Source organism: Pan paniscus, chromosome 1 (assembly GCF_029289425.2).
Source record: "Pan paniscus chromosome 1, NHGRI_mPanPan1-v2.0_pri, whole genome shotgun sequence".
In the NCBI taxonomy this organism is placed as follows: domain Eukaryota; kingdom Metazoa; phylum Chordata; class Mammalia; order Primates; family Hominidae; genus Pan; species Pan paniscus.
Genome location: NC_073249.2, coordinates 201,628,123 through 201,640,979, shown reverse-complemented (window position 1 = coordinate 201,640,979; position 12,857 = coordinate 201,628,123). Strand labels below are relative to the sequence as shown.

The 12,857-nt window shown below is 47.4% G+C and overlaps 2 protein-coding genes across 5 annotated transcripts in view; one reads left to right on the top strand and one right to left on the bottom strand.

Moving 5' to 3' along the window:
• Positions 1-12,857, top strand: part of LOC117979952 (RH-like protein IC) — a 63,150-nt gene that overhangs the window by 23,828 nt on the left and 26,465 nt on the right. For all 4 annotated transcript variants that reach the window (XM_055103849.2, XM_034958517.3, XM_055103859.2 and 1 more), the window contains 3 exons: positions 10,003-10,150; positions 10,588-10,754; positions 12,389-12,526. In XM_055103849.2, coding sequence (XP_054959824.1) covers positions 10,003-10,150; positions 10,588-10,754; positions 12,389-12,526 — 453 coding nt within the window. The remainder of the gene's footprint in view (positions 1-10,002; positions 10,151-10,587; positions 10,755-12,388; positions 12,527-12,857) is intronic.
• LOC100992849 (succinate dehydrogenase [ubiquinone] cytochrome b small subunit, mitochondrial-like) lies at positions 2,192-5,354 on the bottom strand. Its single transcript, XM_055103923.2, has one exon. It carries the CDS (start codon positions 3,405-3,407, stop codon positions 2,928-2,930), a length of 480 nt encoding a protein of 159 aa, XP_054959898.1. The 5' UTR covers positions 3,408-5,354; the 3' UTR covers positions 2,192-2,927.

Genomic DNA, 12,857 nt, shown 5'->3' with positions numbered 1-12,857 from the left:
TTGGGAGGCCAAGGAGGGCAGATCACCTGAGGTCAGGAGTTCAAGACCAGCCTGGTCAACATGGGGGAACCTCATCTCTACTAAAAATACAAAATTTAGCTGGGCATGGTGGCAGGCGCCTGTAATCCCAGCTACTCAGGAGGCTGAGGCAAGAGAATCGCTTGAACCCGGGAGGTGGAGGTTGCAGTGAACCGAGATTGCGCCATTGCACTGCAGCCTGGGGGACAAGAGCAAGACTTCATCTCCAATAAAAAAAAAAAGAAAAAAGAGAAGAAAAGATTGATAGATAGATACCCAAATGAGGTTACAAAAGTGTTGTCTGTGCAAATATTTAAACACAACAAACCAGTGCCTTTAACTACTACAGTATAATCCTGTAGGATTGCGCTATTCATGATATAATTATGGTTGTATAAAAGTAATTAATTCTCAGAGCCTCACCAGCAGTGGGTCCAGCAAGTTTGTACAGCCAGCATCTTCTTTCAGTCAGTGCGTGTCAGTAACTGCACATGTCCTCTCATTGGGAGAGCCTGTCGAAAGTCTAAGTTTGAAGGCAGCTGTGAAGGTAAGGCCAATCCAAATGGCTCTCCCAGCTCCTCTGCTGTAACCCTGACCCTGAGTGAGGACATAGCCAACCTTCCCATCTCATAGGTGAGAAAGCTGATGCCTGGAGAGGGGAAGGGACTGCCCAAGATCACATAGCAAGATAGTGGCAGAACCCAAGTGAGAACCCACAGTTCCAGCCTGGCTTAGAAGAAAGTGCACTGGACTTGGAGTCAAAGGCTGGGGTTTGCATCCCAGCTCTGCCATAAGTCCCCGTGTGACTCTGGGTAATTTAACCTCTTAGAGCTTTAGTTTCTTCATCCGTAATATGAGGGTAGCAGTACTACCACATAGGGTTTTGAGGGAGTAATTGAATTAATCACATGAGATGATGCATGTTTACAAAAAAAAGCATGAAGCCCCTTTACTGTGCCTCAGTGTCCCAAAGGACTTTGGATTTTACTCTGAGAAATACAGGGAGAACTAGGGAGTGTTGGGCAGAGGAGAGCTATGATCTGCCTTATGTTTTAAGATATTTTGGCTTCTGGGTTCAGAAAAGACTGAAGGGGCAAGAGAGGAAGCAGGTGGAGACCAGAGCGGCAGTTATTGCCATCATCCAGACTCAGACTAGGACAATAGCTGTGAGAGTGATGGGAAGTGGTTGGATCCTGACTGTATTTTAATAGCAGAATTGACAGGATTTGCTGATAGACTGCACGTGGGGTGGGAGAGGGTCAAGATGACTTCAAGGTTCTCATCTGGCACAACTCAGTGGCTGCTGGTGCCATTTACTGAGATGGGGAACGTTGGGGTGGGATAGATCTGGGAGGGAAAACCCAGAGTTCAGTGTCGAATGTGGTAGCGTTAGGGTTAAGGTTGCGGGGGGTAGAGATGTGTATGAAACATCCCAGTGGAGACACTGAATGGAGATGTATAAGTCTGAAGCTTAGTGGAAAGGTTAGGGCTAGGGATATAAATTTGGGAGTTGTTACGATACAGATGGTGTTTAAAGCCACGAGACCCAAGGAGATCACTCAGGAGTGAGGATAAAGAGAGATGGGAAGAAGTCTGAGGACTGAGTCCTAGAACACCCTGCATTTTAGAGGGGGGACATGTGTAAGAGCCAGCAAAGGAGACAGAATTGTGCTTGGAGAGGCAGGAGGAAGGCCAGGAGAGCGTGAGGTCCTGGAAGGCAAGGAAAGAGAGGGCCCCAGGTGGGCTGAATGCTGCTGAGAGGTCAAGTCGGATGAGGGCTGAGAAGTAGCCATTGGATTTGGCCAGGAGACCTTGGCATGCATGGTTGTAGAGGAGGATGAAGGCAAAAGCCTGGCTTGACTGATTCAAGAGCAGGAGATGAGAAAGTGGAGACTGCATGCAGGGGCAGCCCTGCCAAGGACTTTGCTCTAAAGGGGAACAGAGAAATGGAGGAGAAGCAGGAGGGCAATAATCCGATAGAGAGAGGAAAAATCTGATGATACAGAAGAGAGATGAACTGCAAGAGTCAAGCCTTTGAGTTGGAAAGCAGGAGTGGGATTTTGAGCACTGATACCTTTAGGGCGATGCAGGGACAGTTAATTTTTTTTTATATACAACATTTTATTTAAAAAAATTATTTTCATAGAATACATTTTCACATTAGAGATTCCCATTGTGTGAAAATAACAATTTATTACTTATAGTTTTATATTTGTGGACAGATTGTTTTAGAACAGGTAGAATACATTTGAGAATTAAATCTCAGTTTACAATTGATAATATTTTGATACGTCTATGGGGAAACTTGCCCTTAAATGGAACTTCTGTATCTTCAGAAGCACTCCAAGCGTTTCTTCCTAGGATTTAGAAATTTATAATATGAGATATCAGCATTTCCTAATTTTAAAATTTCCCTAGTATATGTAACCATCAGTAGGTGGTATCTGCTGACTAGAGAGGGAAGTTTTCGAAAATTAGACACTGTCTAATTTTCTGCAAAGTTTTTATTCATGAATTAAGAGTATTTCCCTTTGTCCATTATTCCCAAGGCAAATATGGAAGTTTGATCATATGTTAATCATAATAAAGCTGGATTGTCTTTAAGAGATTGATAAATTAAAAGGCAAAAGCTGATATATCATGTTTAGTTATACTGTGAGTCTTATAAGAAGCTGGGAGGCAACCCCATTAACTCACCAGAATACAGAACTCAGTCTCACAACTTAGATATAATTCCTCTCAAACCTTTTCCTCAAAGTTAAATTCTGAAAATAATCTTGTGATTAAGAGAAGAAGGCTGTCCAACAGTGGACTTTTCTGTTATTTCTTCCTTATTGTGAGCTTAATGGCATGACAAAGCAGAGGCAAAGAGGCATACATCAATTCTTCAAAGTAGGAAGTCAAAAAGGTCAGAGCTTCCACAGCATGGCAACAGCTTTGCAGATGCCCACATGGTGGTAGTTGAAATAGCAAAGCCCAGCAAAGGTTAAAGCTGAAAGTGCCAAAAGCCCTGCCTTGGCAGCTTTCTGCGAGGCATCCCCATGAACATAGTCAGTAACAACTTGTCCAAGGCCCCAGTGACCATGAAGAGTGAGGGCTGCAGCCAGGGAATAGTGCGTCGCAGAGCAAGGATTCAAATCAGCAGCCGGAAGCAGACCCAGGAGCAAAACACTGACAACCCTCTCGCTAGTCCAGTGGAGAGATGCAGCCTTGGAGCCAGAATGGTGGCTCGGTGACAAGTGTATGTGCTGCACTCCACACCATTCCGGTATAGGTCGGTCCTGAAGAAATGCTGAGATATGAGCAGGTCTGACCACTGGAGTTCGCAGCAACAGAGCTCGGCCTCCTTGGGCACCGCAAACGGCACTCAGCCTCCAGGGAACCACCATCTCGTTCCTGAGGCGGACAGTTCATCTTAACGAGAGAAATGGCAGGGACTGTGAATAGGCCGGCAGATTTGGTGGTGGGTGCCACAGGTTCAGTCTCCTGCAGGGAGAGGAGAAAATGCCTTACTAATTCCTTGTATTTTCTCAGAGAAGCAAGAGGCACCGTCATCAGCCTCATGTGAGGGTGGGAAGGAGGGATGGGGTTTGCGGAGAGGGAAAGTGTGGTATGGTCATCTGTGGGAGTGGAAGAGAGTGAGAGGGCTGCAGGGCTGCAGCGGGACTGCAGGCTGGCACCAGGGTCCCTAGGGCTTGTAGTTGGTGGAAAGTGCATCAGTGACCAGGGCTGTGTGCAGCTGCTCCAGGCAGGTGTGGAAGAAGCAGAGTTGAACTTGCCCAGCCTGGGGTGCTGCCCAGAGTGAGCCCAAAGCCCAAGGGAGACCAGAGATGGGGCTGTTTGCAAAGGAGGGAGTATAACGGTAGCCCACAAAATCTGAGCTAGTTAAGAAAGGAGAGAGAGTGAAAATGGGGAGCCCAGCTTGGCAGCCTTGGTACACATCTCAGCTCAACCCACACTAGCTGAATCCATTTGGGCCCCTTCGTTGACGTCTCTGTGCCTCAGTTTCCCTATCTATAGAATGGGGATAAGAATAATGCTACTTCCTAGGGCTGTTGGGAGAATTGAACAAGTGAACGAACACTTGTTCAATTTTGAACACTGTTGTAAAGCATTTAGGACAGTGCCTGGCATGGGGTAAGTGTTGCAGCAGTGCTGTTATTTTCATCATCACCATTGTTCTCAGGTTGCGTTGACTGGAGCTGCTGAAGGGAGGCAATTTAAGGAAGTGAGCCGGACAGATAGGAGGTGGTGGTTATCAGGTGCGATGCTTGAAACTGAGGCTTCGGAGGCAACAGTTACTGGTAATGACAAGGTCTAAGGCTTGACAGTGGGTGGCAGAAGTGTAACGCAGGGAAAGAGACGAGTGGTCAAGGAGCCGAGAGGGAAGGAGTTGGGTGGACTAAGATCATTTGTGGAAGAATGATGGAGAGAAAGGCTGAAGGGCAGGAGCTGACATCATCAGTGACCAAGAGGCGGCCAGGAGGCTGAGACCGCAGCAAGAAAGGGAGAGTGTGATGGCATCTTCTTCAAGGGAGCTGTGGATGTTTGGGGGTGGAAAAAAGAACAATGGTCTGGGAGGGAATATGGGAAGTTTTTTTTTTTTTTTTTGAGATGGAGTTTCGCTGTTGTCACCCAGGCTGGATTGCAATGTTGCAATCTCGGCTCACTGCAACCTCTGCCTTCCAGGTTCAAGTGATTCTCCTGTCTCAGCTTCCCGAGTAGCTGAGATTACAGGCACACACCACCACGCCTGGCTTACTTTTGTATTTTTAGTAGAGACGGAGTTTTGCCATGTTGGCCAGGCTGGTCTCAAACTCCTGACCTCAGGTGATCCACCCGCCTTGGCCTCCCAAAGTGCTGGAATTAGAGGTGTGAGCCACCGCGCCCAGCCTGGAAGGTTGTATTTATTAATTTTTGGTTGTCTTCATCTGTGTATGTGACTTTAACCCCTAAATACTTCAGTGTACATTTCTTTTTTTTTTTTTTTCTTTTAGACAGAGTCTTGCTCCATCAATCACCCAGGCTGGAGTGCAGTGGTGTGATCTCGGCTCACTGCAACCTCCGCCTCCTGGATTCAAGCAATTCTTGGGCCTCACCCTCCCGAGTAGCTGGGATTAGAGGCATGCCACCATGCCCAGTTAATTTTTGTATTTTTAGTAGAGATGGAGTTTCACCATATTGGCCAGGCTGGTCTTGAGCTCCTAGCCTCAGTTGATCCACCTGTCTCAGCCTCCCAAATTGCTGAGATTACAGGCGTGAGCCAGCATAACGGGCCTCAGTGTATATTTCTGATGCAGTTGGGTTCTGTATCCCCCTCCAATCTCATCTCGAAGTGTAATCCCCACGTGTTGAGGTCAGGACCTCGTGGGAGGTGATTGGATCACAGGGGTGGTTTCCCCCATGCTGTTCTTGTGACAGTGAGTGGGTTTTCAGGAGAGCTGATGGTTTGAAAGTGTGGCACTTCCTCTCTCTCTTTCTCTCTCTCTCTCACCTGCCACCACGTAAGATGTGCATTCCTTCCCTTTCACCTTCCACCATGATTGTAAGTTTCCTGAGGCCTCCCCGGCCATGCCAAACTGTGAGTCAATTCAGCCTCTTTTGTTTATAAATTACGCAGTCTTGGGAAGTATCTTTATAGCAGTGTGAAAACAGACTAACACAATTTCCTAAAACATGGGGACATTCTCTTACATAACCATTGTTCAGTTAACAAAAATGAGAAATTGACATTGATATATTATGATCACCTTATTCTCATTTCACCAATTTTTTCAATAATACCCTTTCTAGAAAAAAAATATATATTTTTTGTGGTCGAGGATTACATCTTGCATTTAGTTCTCATGTCTTATTAAATTCCATCAATCTGGAACAGTTTCTTCATCTTTCTTTATCTTTCATGACCTTGACATGTTTTGAAGTTTCAAGCCAGTTATTTTGTAGAATGTGGGTTTGTCTGCTGTTCCTCATGATTAGATTTTGGGCATGCATTTTTGGTAGGAATTCTCCAAGAGCCGTGTGTGCCCTTCTTAGTATATCATATCAGAAGACATGCTATCAATTTGCCCCGTTACTAGGTGTGTTAACTGTGATCATTGGGTTAAGATGGTACCTGCCAGGATCTTCCACTGCAAAGTTACTATTTTCCCCTTTGTAATTAATAAACATCTTGTGAGGAGATAATTTCCTATAGAAATCCTGTTGATCATCCAACTTTCACCCACTGATTTTAGTGTTCATTGATTCTTCCCTGAATAAATTAGTACTATAATAATTGCCAATGGTGGTTTTCTAATTCCATCTTTCCTTCAATAGTTGGCATTCTTCTGTAAGGAAAAGCTTTCACTTCTCTGTTCATCCACTCATCTATGTATTTGTTTATATCACCATGGGCTCCTGGATTCTGGTTTACACACTTCCATTTTCTGCCTTTTCTCTCTGCTTAATATAAGGATTAATGAGAACTCCCTGATTCCCAGGAAGAAAATGTCACCAGAGCTTTCTTAGGTGGAATGAAGAGAATTCAGTGTAAGAACCATAAAGGTATATCTGTGTAGTATGGACAGTTTTAAAAACCAAACAAACACAAAGAACCTCCAAGGGCAGGAGGTGCTGCCAGACTCAGGAGGGCACTAGAACTGGCTATGAGAAGCCACTGAGATCCCAGGTAGTCTGTGCTCTCCATCTTTTGGCTCTGATTCTCTCTGTACATCTAACATCTCTGTACACCAGCCTTCTCTTTAGCGAAAAACGTGTCCCCTCCACCCACCCATCTACCTCCACTTGTTCCTGCATTTCTATGTCCCAGATCCTGCAGAAAACAACTCTTTTCTCTCAGTTAGTCTCAATTCTGTAGTCCAGGGAGAGAGAATCTGATCAGTTCCCTGGGTCATTTTTCCACCCTGGTCCAAGCAGCTGCAGCTGGCATGGGAAATAGTTCACACAGTAAAAACATGGCTGTCAAGAAGAGGAGTAAATTTCAGAGGCAGAACACTCCCTGTGAGCCCGAACCTCTTCCTGCTTTGTTGCAGTCTTCATAATGATTGCTTTAAAAGACTGCATTGATATAACATCATCTCCTCTCTTCTCTGCATCTTTGACTTGCTAGCTTAACTGGTCTAGAGGAGGGCTTAGCACTGATTTTGAGTGTTCATTTTCCTCAAAACTTCAATTCAGCCTGGGTTTCTTCAGCAGGAGGGCTCGGGGTACCAGAGCCAGGGACCAGAGTCATTTCAGTGCAGGCAGCTCAAGAAATGAATATTCCAGGCCAAGAATCCCCAAGTGTTCTTCCTGAACTCCTTCCTGGTGGAGCTCAAAGAGATGAAAAACGCAAGCCCGCTTTTCAGTTCTTATCAGGAAACTGCATAGACTTTCCTCTTTATGTATGACTGAGGGCTTTTTACCATCATTTGTTCACTTCACAGATATTTATTTGGTATTTACTATATACCAGGCACTCTTGTGGCAGTGGAAAATACAACTCTCATGGAACGTCTGTTCCAGAAGGAAAGACTGCCAATAAGCAATAAAATAGGCAAAAGATATAGCATGTTAGAGAGTGGTAAGTACCACAGAGAAAAATGAAATGGAGAAAAGAAACACGAAAAGTTGGGGAGGGAGGATAACTGTTTGAGAGGGTGGCCAGGGGCAGCTTCATCTCATCAAGGGGGTGATTTTTTTTGAGTACAGACCTGAAGGTAACGAGTGCACAAGCCACATGGGTACCTGAGAACAGCGGCAGAACAATGGCAGGGTGCTGGGAGGGCTGTTTACCACCCACGCTGTTTAGAACTGTGAGCACATGGTGATAAAAAAAAAAAAAAAAAAATAGGCTGGGTGCGGTGGCTCATGCCTGTAATCCCAGCGCTTTGGGAGGCCAAGGCGGATGGATCACTTGAGATCAGGAGTTAGAGACCAGCCTGCGGAACATGGTGAAACCCCGTCTCTACTAAAAATACAAAAATTAGCCGGGCACGGTGATGGGCGCCTGTAATCCCAGCTACTTGGGAGGCTGAAGCAGGAGAATCACTTGAACCCAGCGGGTGGAGGTTGCAGTGAGCCAAGATGGCACCACTGCACTCCAGCCTGGTGACAGAGCGAGACTCCGTCTCAAAAATAAATAAATAAATAAATAAATAAATAAATAAATAAAAATAAAAAGCAGACAGACTTTGTAGTCGGCTTTGGAATTGTTAGACACCCTCTGCAGACAAGGCACCCTGATTGCTTGCACCCAGGGTGGACTACTCCCTCCACCCTGCCCTTGTTACACCCTGGCTGGGGGTCAGCATTTCAGGCAGTGAATGACCCAAAGTGGGAACACGCTAGTGGGTTTGAGGATGAGCAAGTGGAGGAGGGCAATAGGAGGTGATGCCTGAGAGGTCAGGTGAGAGTGGATCCTGCAGGATCGTGGCAAGAACATGGACCTTGACTTTGAGTGACATGGGAGCCGCTGGAGGCTTCTGAGCAGAGGAGTAACATGATCTGACTTGCATTTTATTTTATTTATTTATTTGACGTAGAGTCTCACTCTGTTGCCGAAGCTGGAGTGCAGTGGTGCCATCTCAGCTCACTATCCTCTGCCTCCCAGGATCCAGTGAATCTCCTGCCTCAGCCTCCCAGGTAGATGGGATTACAAGCAAGCATCACCACGCTGGCTAATTTTTGTATTTTTAGTAGAGACAGGGTTTTGCCATGTTGGCCAGGCTGGTATCCAACCCTTGACCTCAGGTGATCCACCCACCTCAGCCTCCCAAAGTGCTGGGATTACAGGCTTGAGCCACCACGCCCGGCCTGACTTGCATTTTAACAGGGTCACTCTGTCTGCTGTGTGGAGAACAGTCCGCAGGAAGACAAGGGTGGAAATGGGGAGACCAGTTAGGAGGTTATTGTAACAATTTGGGGTAGTGGTGATGGTGGCTTAAACCAAGATGGGGTCAGTGGGAAATGGTGCTAAAAATCCTGCCAATTCTGGGTATTTTTGGAAAGCACAGCTGACAGCTTTCTCCAGTAGCCCACTAAATAAGTTATGAAGCATTACTAAAATGTGATAGTCATGATGCAGAATTAGAATATATCTAGAATTTACCGAAGACCTTAGCTTGGTATTATAAGAAGTCTGGTTGCTTCATGTTGCAAAATTTATATCACTCATCGCTCCTGCAGAGTTAAAATTCCGCTGAGAAGTAGGAATCAGTGAGGTGCGTGTCCATGTGGGTTTTTGCCACACCTAAGTGAACCTTGGTCAAAAGCATATAAGAGCTACTGATAGGCCGGGTGTGGTGGCTCATGCCTGTAATCTCAGCACTTTGGGAGGGAAGGATCTCTTGAGCCCAGGAGTTCGAGACCAGCCTGAGCAACATAGCGAGATTCCATCTTTACACAAAATTTAAAAATTGGCCAGGCATGGTTGTGCACTCCTGTAATCCCAGCTACTCAGGAGGCTGAGGTGGGAGGATTGCTTGAGCCTGGGAGTTGGAGACTACAGTGAGCTGTGGCCACAGCACTGCACTCCAGCTCAAGCAATGGAGCAAGACTCTGTCTCAAAAAAAAAAAAAAAAAAAGCTGGGCGCAGTGGCTCATGCCTGTAATCCTAACACTTTGAGAGGCCGAGGCAGGTGGATCGCCTGAGGTCAGGAGTTTGAGACCAGCCTGGCAAACACGGTGAAACCCCATCTCTACTAAAAATACAAAATTAGCCCAGCGTAGTGGCGCATGCCTGTAATCCCAGCTACTAGGGAAGCTGAGGCAGGAGAATCGCGTGAACCTGGGAGGCAAAGGTTCCAGTGAGCCGAGATCGTGCCTTTGCACTCCAGCCTGGGCAAAGCCTGCTGGGTTGGGCTGGGTAAGCTCTGAACACCAGTCTCATGGCTTCAAGTCACACCTCCTAAGTGAAGCTCTGAACTTTCTCTAAGGACCATCAGGGCTTGCCCCTGGGCAGAGGATGCCGACACTCACTGCTCTTACTGGGTTTTATTGCAGACAGACTACCACATGAACCTGATGCGCATCTACCTGTTTGCAGCCTATTTTGGGCTGTCTGTGTCCTGGTGCCTGCCAAAGCCTCTACCCGAGGGAAAGGAGGATAAAGATCAGATAGCAACGATACCCAGTTTGTCTGCCATGCTGGGTAAGGACAAGGTGGGGTGAGTGGTCTCATACTTGGGCTGAGCAGAATGGCTCAGAAAAGGCTCTGGCTGAAAAAATCTCCCTCCTTTACCAAGTTCCCCTGGGTGTCTGAAGCACTTCCATCATGATTCACTTCTCTGAGCAGTGTTTGTTAAATTCACACCTTTGAATTAAGCACTTCACAGAGCAGGTTCAGGAGCAGTTCAGGAGGCCTGGGGTATGCAGATTTCAACCCTCTTGGCCTTTGTTTCCTTGTCTGTAAAATGTGGTTAGCTGGTATCAGCTTGAGAGCTCGGAGGGGAGACGTGACTTCCCCATCTAACTCTAAGTGACAAGGCTGACACTCTCCAGCCCTAGAATTCTCATCCAAAACCCCTCGAGGCTCAGACTTTTGGAGCAGGAGTGTGATTCTGGCCAACCACCCTCTCTGGCCCCCAGGCACCCTCTTCTTGTGGACGTTCTGGCCAAGTTTCAACTCTGCTCTGCTGAGAAGTCCAATCGAAAGGAAGAATGCCGTGTTCAACACCTACTATGCTCTAGCAGTCAGCGTGGTGACAGCCATCTCAGGGTCATCCTTGGCTCACCCCCAAGGGAAGATCAACATGGTGAGCAGGGCGCTGCCCTTGGGCAGCACTTGTGTCTAACAGGACTAACACACATATTTATGCCCCTCCCCACCCCAGGGCCAGCGTGGGTTGGGAGAGGGCATGCCGGGTGGTGGAGCTGTGCCTGCCTCTACAGTGGAGCTCTAGGAAGAATGCTGGGTGGTCACAGTGGGCCTGGGACTCAGGAGACTGTCCAGTGATCAAAGGCTTTCTGGGGGGAGTGATTAAATCCATCCATGCTAACATGAAACAGATCTGAGTTTGAACCCCATTTCTGCTAGTTGCTAAAGTCAGTCACCATGAGCGAGAGTCAGCAGCAACAGACTAGACTAGAATTAGCCAGCCTCTCTCTTCCCCCCAACAAATTTCAAGAATGGAACCATCAGAATCAGAAGTAGAGAAGTATGTGACACTAGCCATGTGGCTCTGGTCAAGCCATTTCAACGTTCTGAGTCTCAGTGGCCTCATCTGTAAAGTGGGAATTAAGAGATGGTGCATGTAAAGTGCTTAACGGGGAGTAAATGGTAGGCAAACATTAGCTGCTGCTATTAGTACAGAGAGACGATGGTGTGTGTGAGTCTTGTGGGCAGAGATGGGTGCGAGGGGAGACAAAACAAGTTCTCATGATGATGGGGGCAGGGGGTCCAGCTGGTGGCGTCGGAGGGAAGTCTGGACAGACCAGTGGTGGGGTTGGGGTGGGAGGCACTGTGGGGGCTGGAATGGAAACAATGTGGCCACAGATGACAGCTTCACAGCAGAATTCAGTGCTAAGAGGAAGTGAGTGGCCATGAGTTCCATGGTGACAGAAAGTCTAAGACACCCAGCAAGGCAGGAGTGGGTGTCAGCTCAGGGAAGCCCAGAGGCTAATCCTAGGTGAGAGCTGAGGGTGTCAGATAAGAGCAAGGCAAGGCTCTGGTTCTGGAGCAGTGAAGGACATAGCAGAGCTATGACCCAGGAACAAGGCCCAGCTTATTGGAACTGGGCCCAGTCACACAGGGTGGCACAGGCACCAAGTAGCCAATAATAATAATAAAAACAATAACAATGATTTGTGTCTACTGGGCATTTATTCATGTTCTATGCCAGACACTGGGCTAAGAGCTTTATATGTGGAAACTCATTTAATCCTTACAATAACCTTATGAAGAAGGTACATCCAAAACCCCATTCTTCTAGGCCAGGTGCAGTGGCTCACACCTGTAATCCCAATATTTTGGGAGGCTGAGGCAAGAGGATTGGTTGAGGCCAGGAGTTCAAGACCAGCCCAGGCAACATAGCGAGACCCTGTCTCTAAAAATAAAACAAAAACCCATTCTTCCCGCTGCCCAGGGACACACCACTAATGAGTGTGATGGGTGGCTAGGATGCTGAGCACCTGGACTTCCCAGCTCATTCCCTAAATGCTGCACAATCAGGCTAACTGTGCCCTGAGCCTAAGAGGCAGTAGTGAGCTGGCCCATCATGTCCACTGATGAAGGACACGTAGCCCCAACACAGGGGAGAGGTGGTTTCAGGATCAGCAAAGCAGGGAGGATGTTACAGGGTTGCCTTGTTCCCGGCGTGCTGGTCACTTGCAGCAAGATGGTGTTCTCTCTCTACCTTGCTTCCTTTACCCACAAGCTATTTCTTTGCAGGTTTATGTGCACTATGCGGTGTTGGCAGGAGGTGTGGCTGTGGGTACCTCGTGTCACCTGATCACTTCTCCGTGGCTTGCCATGGTGCTGAGTCTTGTGGCTGGGCTGATCTCCATCGGGGGAGCCAAGTCCCTGCGGGTAAGAAACTAGACAACTAACCCCCTCTGCTTTGGCTGAAGGCCAGCAGGACGCTGGGACCTGATGGGCCACTGTGCAGTGCACAGCTGCATTAGGCAGGTGTCGGCGCATTCTCTTATTGGCTTCAACGCCTAGTGAGGGATCCATCCTGGCTCGGTGGCGCATTTGTTAAGATACCGGGGAGCAGGTGGCAGAGCCCATTTGAGTTTGCTTGGGCATTGGGGAGAATTTGTTATCAGGCTACTGGGGTGTCACAGAACTCAAGGACAGGGACTGGAGTGTTGTGGGGAGCCCAGAAGCCCCTGTTTTACTTCTTTCTTTGCTTTTCCTG

Excerpts from the sequence above, each read along its gene's own strand:
- LOC100992849 (XM_055103923.2), bottom strand. The coding sequence starts at position 3,407 with ATGGTGGTTCCCTGGAGGCTGAGTGCCGTTTGCGGTGCCCAAGGAGGC.